The 21,427-nt window shown below is 37.4% G+C and overlaps 1 protein-coding gene across 6 annotated transcripts in view; it reads left to right on the forward strand.

The window, feature by feature from the left end:
- LOC139977951 (uncharacterized) overlaps window positions 1-6,609 on the forward strand; it is a 38,085-nt gene extending 31,476 nt beyond the window's left edge. For 3 of the 6 annotated variants that reach the window (XM_071987718.1, XM_071987719.1, XM_071987717.1), the window contains exon 23: window positions 1,240-6,608. In XM_071987718.1, coding sequence (XP_071843819.1) covers window positions 1,240-1,293 — 54 coding nt within the window. In that variant the 3' untranslated portion in view covers window positions 1,294-6,608. Of the gene's footprint in view, window positions 1-1,239 lie in introns of all 6 variants that reach the window. The other 3 variants (XR_011796752.1, XR_011796753.1, XM_071987720.1) reach the window with 3 other exon arrangements.
- Window positions 6,610-21,427: the final 14,818 nt, after the last annotated feature.

Consider the following 21,427-nt stretch of genomic DNA (forward strand, 5'->3'; position numbering starts at 1 on the left):
GCTCCAGTGTTGGCTATATAGTGATTCCATTGTGGCTCCGTCAAGCACAGTCTTGGCCTCTAGTTGGGCATCAGTTTCGGCTCCTTCAAGCGCAATTGTGGGTTCCAGCGTACCAGCACCAACGTCGGCTATAGTACAGGCTGCTATGTTTGCTCAGCGAAGCTTTCGATTCATGTGTCGGCTGTAGTGTTGGCTCTGGTGCCGGCCTCAGCCGTAATTCAACTACAATAGTAATTACAACTTATGTCCTGTACTTAGTATAGTTACTTATTCAAGTAAATTAATAAATGTGTGCTGTAACTTAGTAAAGCGCCATCGGGAACTTAAGTTTAGCGATGTATTCTTTTAAACACTTGAAATTCTTTTGAAAGTTGCAAAAGTCCTCAAATTGTTGTTCTGAGCATGATACCAGTTAGGTCGAGAAAAGTAACAGGTCTTGCCAAAAGCTGAGATATATTATTTATAATTTATCACACGTATTTAGCCTGTTGTTGCATAGGAAAGTCTTGTAACGAAAAGTTTTGGGACTCAGTGTCAGAACAATTGCTTTCGGGATAGTGTTTAAATGACTAGGTCTGAGTAAAAATAATCAGCGAATTTGAGCTTCCGTCTATTGAAATAATCTTCCAATGTACGAGGAAATCGGCAAACTGTTTCAAATGCTGTCAGTTCATCTGCACTTCTGACCGTCGCCGGATAACGATTTGTTTTGTCTGTCCTTACAAGGAAATATTTAATAATGTTTCATGTAACATGCCGAAGGTTTTGAGTAGAACTAGGCTCATTGTTGGGGAAATATATCTTGTCCGAAAATTGGTTTGTAAACCCTGGCTCAATGTTGGGTCAACGAATAATACCCGAACAGATGTTTACATCAAGTTGATTTACTGTACAGGATTAACGTGTGATGCTCGACAATTAGCTATATACAGCTGGCGCAATGTTGGGGAATTATATGGTCGCCAACACGTCTTACCAATCTGTGCTAACGGTTGCCAGGGTTGGAAAATGTTGCGATTATAATGTGTACATGGATTCGCTGACTAAACAAGACATCGTCTCTCTCGTTATAAACCGTAGTGAGCTGTAGGCCCTATAATGATTTGACTAAAACGTTACTTTATTCTTGTCTAGCAATTTTTAATCATTTTTTGTTTAATTGTTTTATGACATGCTCTTCTAATATTGTTACAAGCACATGACAAAGAATTAGTCGTTTATATTTAAATATCTTTTCAGCAAAGGCCTTCCACCTTCAACGTGGACAATAAAGATCAAGTTACCCAAGTGTAATAGTTGGACGATTATCGAAGTCCCATGTCAGGGTGAAAACAGTTGGATTGAAAATAAACGCGCTTTCAATCGGATTTTTTAATTTCTAACTTGAACTTATTTCTTTACTTTGTTAACCTAAATTCAAAGATTGGTAAAAATATTCTTTTTAAAGGAGGATCATGTATAAGAAGCCATGCATTTAATTTTGTTTGATCTGCCGCTTGTACATTGATTTATTGCTTTACTTTGTTTCATCGATAATAAATGCCTCGTGTTCTCTTTTATGCTCTCCTGGTTGCTACTTACGTTTTTCTATTTTAAGAACTGTCAATAATGTGTAATATACACTTTTTTCTAGCTTTAATTTAACCAAAATTGCTGTTATTGTGCTTAATACGAAATCGTTTGTGCATGAGTTCTACTATCCGTGGAATATATCGTGTTATCTACCTCTCATTTTGTTTACATTAGCCTCGAATCAGGGAAGCAACTGAGTGTTCTCAGTTTAGAGTGTGGTTACAAATAGATTCAATAAAAGTTACTTCAAACTGCTTTCCTTCTAAAGCTTTTTTTAAGTCTCACAGTATCAAAATGAATTCCAATATTAACCGATATCACATTACTTGACAATTCCATTACAAATTTAAGTTAGTTTTTATTTCTTTATGTACCGGTTTCCAATGGTGAATGCACATCACCCTTGCCAGATGAAAAGAAAAAACAGTCTTGTTTAATCTCGGAACTAAAATACAAACCCACAGTCGTATTTACGCTGATCAGTCTTTTATTAAAATTGCTAACATTATAAACCAGGTATAACAGCTGCACCATAGCAGTCACACTGTTTGAACTATTGTTAAGACATAATATATTGTTATGGCTAAAAGGAACGCAAAGCAGTCAGTAGTTACACATTTTGTTTAAGCTGCCTACCCCTTGTCTTATTATAAGTTGATGTGATCACATGTTGCTTCTTGAAATCCGTTGCTAGTTCCAACTTTCCATTTCCTTTTGTATTACTTTTGTCATTATAATCGTGTTATACTGATGAAATGTGTTGCAATACATTATCGTACATTTACCACTGTTGATGTATTGTTTGCCAAGGAAATGTGGAAATTCACTACAATGATCAAACGGCTTTTCGTTATATTTCGTTTCACCTTGGTGGTGTTGTCATGTTAATACTAATAACATGTTATAAACAAAGACTCTGGAACGTGTCGAAAATGCAATGTGCTACATTACTCAGGCAAAGCTATTAATGAGTTAAAAAGGTCAAATTTTATTTAAAACTAGCTAAAGGCACATGACAAAAAATGGTAACAGCCTATAATTGACTACCATGAATTGGTGTTGCTGGAAAAAACTATCGTAATGCTCTTTATGATAAAAGTGTAACCATATATTTTTAATTCTTAATTGTATTTTCTTTCATCACAAAGTTTCTATTGAAAATCCAATGAACCATTGCACTGGAGTACACATGAACGCAACTATAACAAACTATTCACATGAGCGACAACATATGGAGCAGGAAGATGTCAGCTCTAGTTGTCCGGTTGACCTGATGACTACCTCTACTTGTTGCAGAATAAAATCGAGCGAAGATAAAATAATTTTCGGACCAGGATTTTCTTGTGCTAATAGTTTGACAAAGGATGTGAAACATGAAGAATTTTTGGAAACTGATGAGTTCAAACCAAGAAGTCTAGCAGACCAAATGAATGCATCGTAAGCTTTTAGTGACATTTTACGTTCGAATGAGAAACTAATTAATGCTAAAAACATAGCGCATTACACAAGAGGACCACGTGTATGTAACATTTAAAACAAATAAAATGTCAAATGCCTGTACATTTGAGATAGCAATTAGAGAGTTTTACCTATTTCGAACATGTGTTTCTTTCATTAGTGACATTTTTAACGAAAAGCAACGTAAATTGTGAGATCAAGCTGTCTATTAAATGTTAATCGTGAAAGTACATTAGCTTAAAGTATATTACATTGATGTTGAGGATATGTGGTACAACCTTGGCTACATGCTGAATATCGACCTAAGTAGTAACTGGAGATACTGTTCTAACATAACACTTGATTTTGGAACAATGCAAATACGAATATAATATAATAAATAAATGAATGACAACAAGATCTCGCTGGTCAGGAGCTTACAAGTTGGAAAATGCACTGAACTGGTCAGTTCTTACATTGTGGCAGTTGCGATGTACAATATGGTTACAATTGATTATTTGTTTTAGTATAGTTGTGAAAGTAGTTTAAAAATGTTTTTTGAACCTTACACAGCGAAAGAGGCCTGCCTTCGAACCTCGGAATTCCAAATGAACCACATGCATCTCGCTTAGCTACGTCGGTAAATAATCCATTCTACTAGATTCAAACACATATTTTTTTAACGCAGCATAGCACCATACCTTTCACTTTCCACCTCTCACATATCTTTTTTTACACCCGAATGATGAAAAACACGTATAATTTTTTTTAACCATTATATTTTACAATGAAAGTTAACAGCGTAAAGGAAATTACAATTAACACAATTCGCTCATTTTGTTTTAAAACATAGAGATGAATATACAAAATGCACATTTTATAGAATAAATGACTCGGCGTTCATGTGTATCTGTCTTAATAGTCACGATTGTCACGATGGTACGATGTGTTTACGTTAGAAACATAACAAAGAGCATCGCACATTTGTGCTTTGTTAGCAAGTTTATACACTAGGCTTTTCTATTAATGTTAAAACACATATTTTCAAATGGGGAAACCATTGTTGATTTACCTTTTTCTTGTCTGCAAGACCAAAACTCCTACCAATGCGCACATTATTCCCAAAGCAGGAAAGATTGCGCGATTGTTTTCACGGTAATATAATCAAACACGGAGTGACCTGATCATATCAGTCTGCTATGTGTTTTGTATTGGCAAAGTAAGTCCCCTGATGCGGAATAACACGAAACTAAAGTCACTTTTATCATGATCTGTTTCCTTTATACTGGGATGAGGAAATATGTGTGAATGACATATTTTATAGGTTACCCATCACACGCTTTGGTGGTTTAGCAGAATGCAGGTTTTGCATATCACTAAAAGAGGTAATTACAAAGTACTAACAATAGAGAAGAGTTAACGGTTATGTACTTCTCACAAAACAACTATGTGGTATTATTAGTTACAACTCGTAACGTCTAGCAGCGTCTTTATATCCCTAATTACACAAAAATAGCACGCCAAGTATTTATGTTGCATGCACATAGTTCTGCATGACTTTAACCATTTCATGACGTGTTACTTTTATTTGTGATAACGAAATAATGAATAATTTATAATTTTCAATACGCTGAACCATAGTTTCCTGCCATCACACGCTTGTTTATTGAGTTATGCATATCTTGTGACCACGTTCATTAGAAAATAAATATTTTTTATTGCCATATTTTAGTTCTTATACTTATGCGTAGTTAAAGCCAACCGAGTTATTTTAAATACTAAAATCGGCTCACTTCACTTTCATGGCATGGAAACGTAAAACAGACGTGAAAGGTAAGATATATTGCAATAAGAAACGCATGCTTTATTTACAAAAGTATACCTGTTGAAACAATTTATCTTGACAGATACTAGATTTGTGAAACAATTGAAAATAACAGTGTATATCCTTATCGAATAAGCTACCCTGTCGTTGGGTTTTGGAGACTAGTGTAGTTCGTCACAATAACTACGTCGATCTGAAACGTCAACAGAGTCATAACGGTAGTAATTTATTTTACAGTTAACAGTCCTTATGCTCCATGAACATGGATGGAACGGATATAAATGTTTCTCACAACTTGGCCCTTATTTCACCCAATGAGCCAATTTTCATTTGTCATTTTAAACATTAAGTACATTACATATTATTATCAACATCTAACTTTTCCTAACACAAACTTTACAGATGCCAGACTACCGAGTCAGCTACATAACGCTAGATCATGGTGATAATCACAATAAGTTTCAGGGCATTCACAAACAAGAGAATAAGACTGTGTATGCAACAATTACGCACAATGATAAGATCGTTCAACGACAACAAGGATTGGAGACCTCAAGTGAATGAGTGACCATATTTATCAACATTTCATGGCTGCATGGCATAAATCTATTCGATTGAAAATGTTATAAAGAAAAATCGGAGACAGTACCGGTTCACATTTAGTGTATTGTTGTAACAACTGTGCAAAGTCTATAGGTCAACTTATTATATGATGTTTCATTAGGTATTAAATATCATCATTGTTATTGAAAATCGAGCAACGCAAACCATTGTTAAAGCAATATCAATGTATCAGACAAACACCACTAAATGCAGACGAGATGACAATTATAACTAGTCTTTGAGATGGTATTTAGGGAAATCTTTATTTCTAGTCACTTGTTATTACGAAGAATGTTACGAGCAATATGGGATATAAGCTACTATTACATGGCATTGATACACGCACAAGGTTATGAACGTTGAACATATGTGTTTACACTACTACGCCTATAATGACGACACAGACAATAACCTATATTGATAGTCGATGTATAAAACTATCAATCGCAATGTATGTTTGTTATTACTAAAAGAATGCCATTTACAACCATGGTGTGGATTTATCCGGATAGGAATAAAATCAAAAAGTTATATTGGAAGTTAAAGGCAAGATGCCTAATTATAATACTCTGACTTTATCCAGGATCTTAGCAAGACAAATGAGTGCTAGTATCTTCTAAACACGATACAAACTTGCAACGTATGAATTCTTAGCATAGCAAATTACTAACACCGAATAGATTACAACATAGAAAATGTGAAACCTATATAAACGTTCCGGTGACGCGATGTAATAGAAACGGCTCGAGTATAACGAGCTGCTTCCATGGGTGGAGTTTGCTCAGCTTGGTTTATGCATTACATGAATTTGTGTTGCTGTTGTTATAGGTCATTATAATATTACCGAGAAAATTTGTTCATGCGTAAACTTCGTTATTTGATATTTAAGTAAATTGTAGTGTTTATCATTTGTTTCTTCACACATCGAATGTATCATTAACGTATATTACATTTGCAATTTTGCGCTTTAATTGACATTTTATTAATAGTCAAGTTTGAGGTATGGTCCTGTCGATTGTTTTTGCTTCTTTAATTTAGACTGCTCAGTCCAAGAGACATTCATTTTAATAAAAATGCACCAAAATGTCTTTAATTTAGGCAAAATACAGTGTTATTCATGCTTTGTTTGTAACCGTAAGCTTCATATTTCACTAACATAATAATAAATATTAAGAAGTTTTCTTGTTTAATCGTGAAATGATTGCACTCTACCTTATACTGAATCATAAAACAGATTGTAACAGTTCTGTTGTACTCTCTCATATTTTATTGGTGTTTTTGTTTGGATTTGTTCCATCTCTTTTCAAGACGTCGAAGTGATTCATGTTTCATGATTTATGGCTCCTTTTCCATCTAACGTTTGCGTTTGCGTCAATGTATGGTGTTTTTGTGGTTTTTTACATATTGCTCCACTGAATGATCTGCTTCAATATCTAGGAAAATATCGAGGGGTATAAAATGTTCGTCCAGAAAATTCAGGCAATTTAAACCTTCTCAAATATTGGACCAAAAGTGATCACATTTAAGCTGTATGAAATACTTAACCTCTTTCATTAGGTTTTCCTTCTTTCCTTTTTATCACTTTTCTTTGTATTTAGCATGCTTCGATTTACGTGTGTCTTGTGCGCAATCCTAAAGGTGTATTGCGGGATCACGGGATATAGAAATAGCTTTAGGTTATAAACACCATATACAGCTTTTGAATATGTTGTGGGCCTCTAGGTCTAAACAGCACACTCATTTGGAACTCAATCATACAGCGTGCGTAAAAGTTCCTTCCTTTTTCAAAAACCATTGTGTTAGAAATGTTATAGAAAACCTTAAAATTTAACCTTAACTTTTTACAATGTGCTCGGTACACCAAAGTGAAAGTTTTATGCTCTGAAGGGCTTCAAGGAGCTTAACAGAGTAGATGCAGTGGCGGAGCTAGGGGTATTGGTCAGGAGGGGCGAGAATGGTCTGTAGGGGTGCTTTCGACACTATCTATGCGGAGCGCCACCACAGGTTGGCGCGTAGAGTACAGAAATATTTTGAGTAAATATACTCCCTAGATCGCCGGAAATGACCCTTTTCGGGCCTGGTTAATTTGCAGATAAACGAAGAATAAATAGGTGTCAACGCCAAATTACACCAACAAACTGTGACAAATGTCAATAGGTAGATGAGAGCGCAATAAAAAAGTCAATAATCGCGAATTAGTAAAAAGTGGTAAATAGCTGAGAAGGGCGCCAGCAGTCCACTTGAGTCCGTCAGGGGGGGGGGGGGCACTCGCAATATTTCATAGAGTAGTCAAAGCAAACTGCACCTCGTTTCAAATTTCTGAATCGGCTGTACGACATAATATCACGAAATTTTAATAAAATTACAAGGCGGCCTGAACTAACGGTGACATCCCTATGTTCCGACGTCTCTATGTTCCGACGTCTCTATGTTCAGACAAATTGTTTGGACTCTAATTTTTTTTGACCAAAATTTTTTCGGACCCAATTTTTTATTGGAGACTCAATCTTTTTGGTCCCGCATTTTTCGGACCAAATTTTTTTGGGGACTTAATATTTTGGGCCCCAAATTTTTTGGGACCCAATTTTTTTTGGGGGGACTCAATTTTTTTGGACCAACATTTTTTCTGACCTACCTTTTTGGGGGACACAATTTTTGGACGCACCAAATTTTTTTCAGGAAAAAAGGGCCCAAAGTTTGTTTATGACCCAACTAGTGCTTGTGACCGAAAATTGCTTGTGACCCGAAATTTAATTGTTTGTAAATTTTTTGGGACCAAAATCAGTTTGGTAAAAAAAATTTGGTACGAAAACATGATGGTGTCAAAAATTTTGGTCCAAAAAAAATTTGGTCATAAAAATATAATTGGTCTAAAATAATTTTGGTCCGAAAAAATTTGGGTAAAAAAAATTAGAGTCCAAAAAAATTGTCGGAACATAGAGACGTCGGAACATAGAGACGTCGGAACATAGAGATGTAACCGAACTAACTGAAGAAAGTTACTTGGATAAAAACAAATATTTGCAAGCAGTGTCTAATAGAACGCATAGTCTAACAAAAACTAAAGCACCTTCAAATGTGAATCGTTTATCAGGAAAAAGAACCTAAGGCTAGACTATGAACAAATTGCAAGTATTTGTTACCTTCAGTGCTTAGGAAAACAATGTGATATGTAGGGCGTAACATCATTACACTGACAGAGACAGATTTTAAAAATGTTGAATAGTGCAAATGAAATTGATAAAGGGCATTTGAAAAAGAAACACCGTAATGTTGGCAATCTTGGGGGCACAAAGGGGGGGGGGGTGGAGGTTCATTGCACTTAATAAGGGGGCACAATGTTTATTTGTGAATACCGTCCTGGTGGAGCGGTCTAAGGAGAGGGTCCTTAGATGAAATCTGGTGCAATATTTTACAACTTGAAGTAACTTTATGTTCAAGAATTTTCGGTCTTATTCTGTCCGATACTATGCTTTTAATTAAGACAGATACAGTTTGTTTCAGTATTTTTAACACTACAACTCGCATCAGGGAGAAGGGGGGGGGGGGACGATTTGGACTGTTTCTCGTAACTTGCGAGCTGGCCTGTTTCTCGCAAATCCGCTAGAACTTTGCTGTGTCTCGCAATCTGCGAGCTGGGATGTTTCTTGCAATCTGCGAGTTGGGTCGTTTCTCGCAAATTCGTACGAGCTGTGCTGTTTCTCGCAATCTTCGAGCTGAACCGTTTCTCTCAAATTCATGCAAGCTGGATTGTTTCTCGCATCTTTCGAGCTGGACCGTTTCTCGCATATCCGGTAGAGCTGTGCTGTGTACAACAACCTGCGAGCTTGGCGGTTTTCTCGCAACTTGCAAGCTGGACTGTTTCTCAAGGTCGTTCGACTAAAACAGAAACCTTAAAATTCGGGGGGGGGGGAGGGGCGTCACAAAGTAGGGAGATATTTGAACTTGAGCCTCAGGTTACTTTTATGTACTTGTATGTCAGTTTTCCCCAAAATACCGAATTGAATTCTGCGCTAGAATAACGTTTAAGCATTTTAAAATTTTAGGATAATACCATAAATAACTTTAGCAAATTGCAGTATTTTATATGGTCTCGATAGACTAAAAAATCTTTTAACGTTCGTTTAGTTTACTTCACTGATACGGTCAATCAAACAGTTGCAGACACTAACGACTTTTTCGTAGTTTTTTCAGATTCCTAAATTATCTTGACTTTTATCTTAAAACATAAAATAAACAAATGAAAGGAACACCAAGTTAAAAATCTGGAACCGTCCCAATAGTGAGTCACCGATACCAGTCACCAGGCAGAAACCAGGAAACACAATTAATTACCATTCCTTAATACACAAATTCAAGATTCCTCACACAAATATCACTTAGAAAATAAAACTCACACATAGAAAGTACACAGGTAGGCTGTATTGAAGTAAGCGGTTGGACATTCAACAATCCATTATTTTCCCATGCATCTTGCATATCTGAGCGCAAACACCCCCGTTTTAGAGTTAGTTTTGATGTCGGCCGACGCGCGTGCACGCCGGCAGCGGGCTCTTTTGTTTTGGAATAACTGTCTGCAATAAGCGCTGGGAAACGTCGTGCGTTTTCGTTTGATCTTAACAAAAGAGGTTAACTGACAAACAAAACATCGATTCTGATTCTGAGAAACGACGCAAGGGCGCCAAACAAATTTGGAACTCTTGAGCTTGAGACGGGAAATCAAAGTAAGAAAAATGTTCAATCCACGCTCAGCACCAAGCTCAGTCAAAAATATTTAATTAACAAAATGCAGACTGCTAGACATTAAGGCCAAATTTCTGTAACATTTGTTAACTATGCATGATAAAGCAATAATATACCTTATTTTAATTAATTGTTGAACAGTAAATTGATCAAATTAACTAATTAATTATACAAACATTTACATAATGATCTCAGGAAGATTAAAATATAGAACAAAATGTAATATTTAAATCAAGCTTCCGAATATAAGTTGGAACTGCATTAACAGAGTATCATAATGGCATACCGAAATTACTTTAATTAATCAGTTCAAGCTATTTATTAACCGTACGTAACAATTCTTCACTATCGTCAGTAATCTACGTAACCAGTATCATCGGTATCTTCATGGGTGACTGCTTCGAATACAGTGTCTTTGGAAATGTTCAATTTCTAATGTGAGAAATGTCACTTGAAATAAAAGAGTAGGCTAATCTTCACACTATAAAAAATATCAAATTTAATTAATCAATATTCTAAAATAAATACTTTTGACACATGATCTTTATTGGAGTTCAAAGTTGCAACTGTTAACAAAAATTACAAAAATTGACCGGCTACGTGTAGTTCATAATAAAATCAATTTCCGCTGAAGGGTTTGTATTGCTGATTTTACGTTTAGCCGTGACTGGTAGAACCATGGGCGTCAATCCAGGGGGAGGGGGACGGGGGGACACGTCCCCCCACATTTCGATGGGTGGGAAAAACAATATCAAATGTCCCCCCCCCCCCACACACACATTTGGAAAAAGAGTAGTGTCGTGGCTCTATTTGGTTAGGGCCTACACATCTCAGGATTCATATCATCGAATATCACTCAATGTTGCTGAATGGAGAATTCCACCCAGATCTCGTGAGTTGGTACCCTGAGCTCTCTAACAATCTTAAGCTTAGTCTGCCTTTCTTTCGAGGCCAGTTCCATTCGTCGTCGGTTGAAGGGTATAGACAAATATTCAAGTCGATGAATCCAGCGGTAAGGGCTATGTTTGGTGAAGTCGAAGCTCTCTTGCGGTTGCTCCTCGTCTCCTCCGCCAGTTTGACGGAAGCCGAGAAATCTTTTAGTGCTTTGAGGCGTTTGAAGACAAGGCTACAGAGCACCATGACTCAACAGAGGCTGAACCATGTGATGGTGTGCCATATTCACCGCGAACGTCTAGCCCAGTTGAAGCCTGCGGAGTTAGCAGAGAAGTTCGTTGGTTCCTCGGAGTACAGACGCCGCATCTTCGGGCGATTCCAGTAGAAAAATAGTGCGTTTCGTCATTATCATAATAGACAATACTTCATAGCTAGAGCCAAAGCCTGTACATAGTTGTTGTTTAGTAGTAGATGGTGTTTCAAAGACGGTGCCCGTTCCCTAATATTGAGAAAATGAAATAGGGAGCATATTCCGTGGCAGCGCATCCCATGTTACCTTGTTCTTGAGTGATACCGGAGTTTACTCCACAGTGAGAACACTGGGTACACGCACGCTAGAGGGGGGTGTGGGGGTGTCTCACCCCCAAACTTGGTAAAACTGACGATAGTGGGAAAATTGGAGTGTGACAGTTGGAATTTCCGACTGTCGCACTCTAGTTTATCTAGGCCTGTTCATTTATCCCTGTGATTGTGCATGACCTAAGAAATTGAAAAATTTCTGTCAAAATTGACCTTTAACCTGCCATATTTACCACGTTTTCCTTGCCACTTTGGGAAGTTGTATCTCGCGATTCTCATACTCCACCGTACAAAACTTCGTATGATTTTGAATACTACAAAAAAAATGCCTAATAGAACTACCGTCGTAGGCGTAGGGAGCCCAATTTGATTTTTTTTTTTTTTTTTGGGGGGGGGTTGTCACGACTTGCGCGAAAAATATAACCAAATTTTTCGCGCGCTACGCGCGCGCGCGTTCCACATGATAATGTGCATATCATATAGGCATGCATCGGTTTTTACATCGCATGCAAATAACTTACAATCATTTTCCGTCTCATTACCCTTCCGTATTGGTTAGAATAATTGGGTAATAATAAAAGTTTAACCACTGAAAACACATTGCAAATTATCTTTCTTTCAGTAGGTGCCCAAAAAGTTATCAGCATATTGCCAGAATTTTCACAAAAATATTTGGTTGATGTGGGGGGCTAATAAGTTTGTGAAATGAGCGCCAGTGCGTACAAATGTATCGCAAAAAGTTCGGAACAAAAGTGCAGTCGCGAAAGATTGAGTTTCCGACTGAGACTGACCGTATCGTTGACGAGAAGCGCTAGGGTGGGGAGTACAAAGCAGCAGTCGGAATTTTCTGGCTTCAAAACCGATTTTCAGCCACTACACCCCCCCCCCCCATCATCAGGCCTTAGCTACGTCCCTGGGTACACGATGGTTACATAGTACGTTCCGACCAGAATTCACCCGATTACCAGATGCAGATCCACCTAGCAACCGAGGTAACTTGTGTGAGGACTCCAACGAACAACCACTGATTTATTTTCATGCCTTCATCACTTTAGCCACCACTCACATGGGACCTATTCTAAGTCTGACGATACATACGCATGTGTGAGGTCCTGAAAACATAATTAAAGTGGTTGTCTTGCCATCCTTGTTTCAAATTTCATAGAAATGTATTCTCGTAGACCTAGCAACCTGGTTTAACATGCTGGCGTTTGACGACTTTGGCCAAATTTGCGCTAAGCTCGCTATACTAACTCGGATCTGGGCTGTGCCTAATTAGTAAGTTATTTAAATTATTAATAATGGCGTATGAGGAAATGCACCATCTTGTGGTATGACTCCCAGGACGGCAAGTCGAGAAACTCACATGCAGTCGCGGCGGATAGCTTCCTTCGCCTATATGTCCGGGGGCATTTTGGGACATCGTTCCTATAGACCAGGGGTGGGCAACCTGCGGGCCACATGTGGCCCGCCAGTGATTTTTTTGCGGCCCGTGAGATGTCTCAAGAAAAAGAAAAAATCAATCTATTTTACATCATCACCAAAAACGAGGTAGCTGCTTAGAATTTATCTGCACTAATGATGCTGTCAGGTTGGTCTATTATCACCATTAATTATCAACTGGACTGTATTGACATTATATTTGTGAATACAGATAAGTACACACACCTATTGCTTGAACGTCCTCGGAATCAAAGGTTTGAAATCAACAGCAGGTCGTCGGTTAGGTGCGGCCCTGTCAATCTTTCACTCCTAAAATCTGGCCCATTCATTCAAAAAGGTTGCCCCCTTGCAATAGGCCTATATCTGAGGCCCTGGGGTCATTCCTTGACCGACTTGGTGCAATATAATGTGCCCATTTCGAAATAAATTTATTCACAGATTGTTAGTTGTCATGGGTTCGAACAAATGGGGTATTCTATCCTGAAACATAGGGCAAAATTGGGCTGGGGTTCCAGTTCGCCGCATCATTTGTCAACTTGCACTGGGTTCTAATGTTCATGTCAATTGGAATTACTAATAAAAGAAATAATCCACCAAAAAGGAAGGTCGCATGAACTTTATTGCAGATTTCCTGAGTGACAAATTTGTAATTTTCTCCCGAAATCACGCAACTAGATGGCTGCTATCCAGCCTGGCAAGTGCCATCTCCAGCGATCTGGCAGGTATTGAAATCTGAAACTTTCTTGGTACGCTGCGCGCCAACCGATGGTGGCGCTCCGCTTAGATAGTACTTACGGCCGGAATCCCCAAACCGATTACGCCCCCCCCCCCCCCCCACGTTTCAAATCGGATTGACGCCCCTGGGTAGAACATATCTGATTAAATTAGACACATGGAATTCTAAAGAGCAAAACATTGTCCATATATTTTTACTTTGCAATGGTAATTAAGTAAGTATATGACTGATCCCACGGTAGCAAGAACTATTCATATCGTATCAATCAATGTGGAAATGTGTGCGAGAATGATGAGCCTTCTTAATGACACTTTTAAGGCCAGAGAATTGAAAAGAAAGAATTTAAACTTAGTTTAGGGAGGGGATTCAAACAGTGCAGCAATCTCAAGAAAGCGAGTGTTTATGTTTGCTTCAAAATGTCGATATGTAATTAAATCGGTTACAGGATATTGCATATGCTTGGCAAAACAGGTCACATTTATTATTAATGTAACAGCGCCTGTGAAAGTTAAAGTTCAGATACTAAGTTTAAATTAGTTAAATGTTTTAAGTTTTACATCTATAAAGAATCGACATCAATGAATTTCTCTGAGTTTAGACTTTTATCTTTAACCTGGGTGGCATTTGATGAACTTTCTGTCACTTCTTCAATAAGCATTTGACGCGACAAAGAGTTCACGCCAAAAAAAAAAACGAATTAATGGTTTAGTAACCAATATTATATCATAGATGACTGGGTCTACTCTGTAGTGTACAGTTGGCGAAGATAGTATCCAAAACATCCACTTCATATATACGGTACCACTGAAAGATGTCACCTCGAAATGCGAAGAGATGAGTGTCGTACGCCCAACTATTTTCTTAACGTTTCACTATTCCAGTATATAGGTAGACAATACCTTTTGATTAAAGCTGTTATTATCGAGGAATATGCTTAGGTACACCGTTGTATTGTTTTATAAAACAAATCCAATGTGGTTTATTAAATACCAGGCGCAATAGTTGTAAGATTCCATATTCAATTTGCAATATCCAGTCGCGTAGCCAGCCTTCGTGGTGATAAGGGGCAAAGCGAATGCTTGTCCCAATTTTAAGAGTAATTAAAGTCAAGTTTAATTAAATCATGTGTTCATATTACTGTTCATGTCATCATGTAGACATGTTACATGCGAAGGGTCTGTTTGTGGGAAGGGGTGTGAAAATGAAATTTGATTAGGGGTTAGATGCAAAATGGTATTATCATGTGCATCATTCTATACCCATTTGTTGTGAACGATTTTGTTTGCGTGTGTTATACAATGTTAAATTTTTCATAGATACACAGCCCTGTCTACATTAACGATATGAACTATTAAGAAATATAAAATATAACAGCTAGGTAAACGTAAGTACCGTAGCTCAGTCTGAGTGATTGTTGCATTGAAGTTCAAAAGATCGTGTCATATTTTGTAAATTTGAAAGGAACATGCTAATTTAAAGTTTCATATTTATTTTCCTAACTAACCAATAAGATAAAACAGATGGTAAAAGTATGGTATAAGAAACCTGTTTTCACCAGGTAAAGGCCACATACTACAATTTTTAAGTAAGCACACAAGTGCGTACAAAGGCATAGGTAAATCCAAGACCTAATTAAAAAAATGTAGCATTTGTTCAGTTAGTACTGTATAATATTTCTTATATTGGAATATCATACCATCTTAGTTTGTCATGGCCTTTTGAAACACATTGGAAAGTTAAGGTACGATTGAAAGTGAATTCATACTGAATAGTTTGTAAAGAATCTGAGGAGTGTACATAACTTACTCAACGTTTGGACGTTAAGTATTAGAATGAACATAATCGTCACGTAAATATCCCATAGGTATGCTTGGAAAATCAACGGATCAACGAAAATGAGACCATGCATTTTATTTGATATTAAATTTAATTTGTTTCTTACGTTCTGTTCCACGTGGTTCACTAGAGAGATAATGAGCTTGTTACGGGAACCAGTGCTGTATGTAGCTGAAGTTCAAGTGTGACAGTAATGGAAACGTTACTGACAATGGGTGATGACTGATGTGTCACACAATATGAAATATATAGTTGTGAAAGGTAACAGATTGACGATTTGACGATTCAGAGGGTTGCTTTTCAACCATGATTACAGAATGAATCTTTGGCAGTTTTATGACAGTTCAATTTCTGGACCATCCGAACAATAAAATAACTTAGGTTAATACAGGGGCGTCAATCATGGGGGACAGGGGACACGTCCCCTACCTTCTGAAGGTAAGGGGACGCAATATCAAATGCCCCCCTCCCCCTAGGTTGAGTGACCGACTCGTGTAGGAGATAAGCCTGCCGGCTCATAATGATTCGTTAATTTCATAAAAGGCGCTCAAACATTGTGCTATGAGATTAGTAGTTTTCTGCTCAACCCTTATATGAAATTTAAACTTTTCAATTGGGTTGAAATAATAATTACGGCTTTAATTTATAGCTTATATAAAATGACGAACGCGGCAATTCGCCGCTGAGATTATATGCTAAGCCCAGCAGATCGTGAAAGCCTGTCGCATTCGCCAATATCATTTCCTGTATTATTATTTCTCATATCTTATAATATGTTGTATATTTACGTATACAGCATTGTAACACTTCATGTAAATTATGTGCATTCAGGTTGGTAAGCTATGCCACTCATTATATTCTTGTATTTATGTAATTATATATTTCATAGGAGTTTTGAGGCAGATACATTTACGGTGCTAAGCTGCTAGTAATATTGATGTAATAACCATGTTACTCATTGCACCTCAAGATATAGCTATTACTTATGTACATATCATGCGCGTATCCAGGGGGTGTTGGGGGCGCGCGCCCTCTCGGTAAGAAAAAGAGGAGAGAGAAAAAAGAGAAGAAAAAAGGGAAAAGGGAGGAAGGAGAGGAAGGAAAGAAGGGAAAAGAAAAGGAAGAAAGAGAGAAAAAGGGGAACAGCAGGGAGTAGGAGAAAAACGCCAAGACACCGGGAAGTGAAAAAGGAACAGTGACATAAGTACAACGCTGATCCCTACGCCAGTGACGGATCGAGGATTCGGAAGGGCATGCGCCTTACCATATCCCTTACACCGACAACTCCATTTTGACGTTTCCATTTTCCCTTTATCACTAATGTAAATATATATAAACTACATATTGTCTATCATAACGCGTGTGTGTGTATGGACGCCTTAAACAATTGTATAATTGTACTATGAAAACAACTGTGGCTGGTCACGAACTCGACCGAATCATCGGGGAACAAGTGACGCATTTCGGTATTAGACCAGGATCTATATGCGAACAGCACTATACCTATGCCATCCAGAGATCCTGCCATTTTGGCTGCTATTGGGTTGCCATTTTGTAAAATTTTCTGCGCTCCGCGCCAACTGATGGTGGCGCTTTGCTTTATAGTTACTGTCGTCATTTTACTATTGATGACAATGTACACGGAAACCCGAATTATCTACACGGCTAGGAGGTGTCATTTCTGCAGGTAAGTGTTATAAGCTGGCCTGCCTTTTAGCAGAAGAGTTCCCGGCCAACAAATGGTGGGGTCCTGCTTTGATGTCAAACTGTCTGCAACGTTATAATCTATTATGTTTTCTACTGCCCACTCCTGCATAGATGCTAGACAACCTTTAACCAGTGAACACCACTGTTTTATTACCCCCCCCCCCCTCAAAAAAAAAGTCGTGAAACCCTCTAGACCCCCACCAGACACACTTACACTCAGTTGGAATTTAGAGTATCTTCACCCCCTAATCATCTGATCCTAGCTACGTCCCTGATTGGTTGTCCACAGATAATTGTGCAACATTATAGGGAGGTTTGAAGTAAATTTAACGAGAAATGTAAATTTTAATATTCTGAACAAATAATGGGCTTAAAACCTTGAAAAGTGGAACTGACAGGTTTTGTAGGCCGCGACGTAGAATCACCTACAAAAGCAATTATCCACAGGAATTGCGATGAGGTCAAACATGATGTGTGACTGGTGAACATCTTCAAATAGGTTATGGATCAATACAAAAATATAGGGAATTACTCGGTTCCCAAGCAGATGTGTACATCTGGTTGGTCATTTTCAAGCCCGAAAAGTGCCTTTTCTGGTGATCTGGGGGATATTAAAACCAGAAATGTTCTTGTACGTTGCGTGCAAACTGATGGTGGCGCTCCGCTGAGATAGTAATTCGCGCCCCCGGGTTAGAAGATTCTGGATACGCGCCTGCATATGTTCACAAAATACTGTATTTGTAATCAGGTTAACTAATGCCAGAACAGGGCCGTAGCCTGAAGCCCGGGTGGGGGGGGGGGGAGGTCATCTCTCCCGTGAGATTTCTACTTCCTAAATGAAAGTAGGAAGTATTAACGACTGGATACTATTTGCTATTTCAGCCAGATTTAGTTACATGATCATATCATTTATTCTGACTTCTAGTCAGTAATGTGGAAAATCAAGGTTCTATGCACGTTTTGCAGGCATGGCGTTCCAAAACATTACAAGGTTTACTCATAACTTATTTGCACGATCACGGATACGATGAACGTGCCTTTTGTTTTGGTTTTGACGAATTTGGTAAGAATAACAGTAAATGGAGTATAATATGAAACTACGGTTCATAAATATATGTATTACGTTATATGCTTTCTATAGGCCTGTCGGTTTTATTGTTAGCCCCTATATCAGTGACCCATGTTTAAATAAGAATAGTGAGGCACAGACCCCTACACGGATACCTAATCAGCTGCCCGCCCCCCTCCCAACAGTTGATCCCTTTTGGCATGTAATACTAATAATGATAACACAACCTTACGATGAATTTTTAACCTACATTCCCTATATGGTTTCCCTTCTTCATATACGGCTACCACCAGAATGCCCTAGAGTGCATATATACATATATTCAATTACCTGTGTAAATCAATGAATAAAGCAGAGCTTATAAATTCCATGTTTCCCCTATTAAGTGATTCTAGTGAATAACATTTTACTAATTTACTTCTTTTGTTTAGCCCAGATGCAATTAATAAAGCATGGGAAGTGCCATTTCCGGCAATCTAGGAGTAATTTTGTTGATATATCATTCACTCATTCACTTATAACGAAATGAAAAGCGACTATTTAACAATTTGTATCACACCAAGGCCATATCGTCAATCTTGTCAGCATAATTGGGAAATACTTGAGCAACTTACAAACATATTAGAAATGTAACATAAAGTAGGCTAGTATCCGAAATTATAAAAACGACTGATTTTTCTTTTCATTATCTTAGTAAGTTACTATGTTTCTATCTGCAATTTATTTACGAACAGTTAGACAGATTCCGTTCTAGATTTAATACATCCTAAGGATTATAAAGTAAATCGTTTTTTGTTTTTTTTTAGTTTCTTTAGCACTCAAATTTCGTAGCAAATTTTAAATTGTTAGAGCTTTCATTTCGATTTTGATATTTTTCGCTCTCGATTGTGAAGTTATCCATACATCGAAATTGATTCTTTCTACTTTTATAACATATTGTCATATAGGCACACGGTCGTTCTTTTACAATCGATTTACTGTTCTATATTTTATCATTCTATATAGTATTGCTATGCAGGCATTGTCACAAAGCCAATATTGGCCTTTGGTTACGAGCTTCATTGATAGTCGAGCCAACGTACAAGTATATTATGAGCAATATTAATATAATGCCAATGATTTAAAGTCCAGGGGATATTTATTTTTGAACGATGACAAAGGAAAACAATATTTCTAAACATCCTGTTTGTATAAAACTCTCTATACAGAGTTTTCGAGGATGCTGGTGATTAAAATTATTGCAATTGGCACCACAAGAGAACTGGGAGTACAAATATATGATATCACGCAGGCTTAACACATTTTGCTTTCCTTTCATTGTACTTTCATGATTTAACCTGAGATTAAATCGAGTTTTAAACTTATTTAGTAAACTGCGAAGTTAAACATTCCTACCACTGACTGCAAAGTGTTCACAATGACATACAACCCCATTTAAGGAAAATTGATGTACATTGCTTCAAGTTCACTTTTGGTATGAAATTGATGACCTGACACCTTGGTGATAACATAAAATACTTCGTAAAGACGGTACCCTAGAAATTCATATCAAGTGTAGCCACGCCGTTAAAATTAATTCCCTTTTCATCAATAACAAATCCATTTTCACTTGGCAAAATAGCAGTTCCAAGATTTTACCGCTTGATCGCCAACAAGTTTCTGATGTTTGCTACCATTCGGGTACTTTGTAACTATTTAGTCGTATCGACACACCTATTTCATCTATATCTATTATTTGCCGACGATTTACTGAATAATCACAACAGTGACTTCCTCTTTTGTTCATCATTTGAATGGGATGTTCTCAATGAGTAACTTTTGAAGGGAGTCTGTTCTGTTATACGGAAGGTCGGGAAAACTACGAAACTGCAGCGTCTTACTTGCTACACATTCAATTCTTATTTACGGCTTGGCTTGCCTATAAAGAGTGGTTATTCTGTGTAAAATTGTTAAATTCAAAGCGCCAGGGGTGCACTCTGTACAATCTTAACACTTGGGTAATACGCACTTAGTGACAATTATTCAAAGCCGATTTATACGCTTTAACACACCAGTATAATCACAGCGATATGGAGTTTTAATATCTCATGTATTATGCAGTTGATAATTTCGAACGTAATAAAACAAATATAAAAAAAAACGTGACTACAAACCGTTAAATTCATTACATTGTTGATGTTAGCCTGTACATGAACGGGAGAAAGCAATCCTCGTACATTGTGCAATGATGTATACTGTCTGTGATTTTTATTTTTTCTTATTCCAAGAATTGTATTCTTATCGTGGAATAATTGATGGAAATTGAAGTGATTTAAATAAAAAATAATTATCAACAGTTATTTTTACGACGCCATAGCGACCACAAATTTGGGAGAATCCCACAAGGACTTATTGATTACAACTTACACGTCGTGTCGCTTCCAATATAACATTTTAACTTATATTTGGAAGGTCATTTCAGATGGGAAAACCGTAGATTGGTCTTTGGATGAAAACACCCACCTTACTATGGCCCGGCCGGGTATCGAACCCAGAACCATCCGATTGATTATCCTCATTGCTTCAAATGCCACCACCGTCATCCACTCGGCCGCAGCACCGCTTGAGAAATAATAATGACATGAAGTTGTTTCCAATTGTCTCCAAACGACTTGTGAAGAATGCTTACATGAATCCGTCATCGGTGGCTGTGGTATGGTTACGTTGACCGTTGTCTCTCTGACTTCGTTGTCATATCTGAGCATGGTTTCTATATATGTTGTAGTATATGTTGGTTAGCATATCGATATTTTACTTACAACGATAGAAAATACATAAGTAAAATGAAAATTTGTAACTAACTTTATGATCACATCATATCAGTAGTGTATACAAGAAATTGTAATACGTCAGTAGATACCTACAAACTTTTAGTTCATGATATTTCCTATTGGCCTAACTAAAATGTAGAAAGAGACATAAGCTCTGCAAGATATAAACGGGT

Source organism: Apostichopus japonicus, chromosome 12 (assembly GCF_037975245.1).
Source record: "Apostichopus japonicus isolate 1M-3 chromosome 12, ASM3797524v1, whole genome shotgun sequence".
NCBI lineage: Eukaryota > Metazoa > Echinodermata > Holothuroidea > Aspidochirotida > Stichopodidae > Apostichopus > Apostichopus japonicus.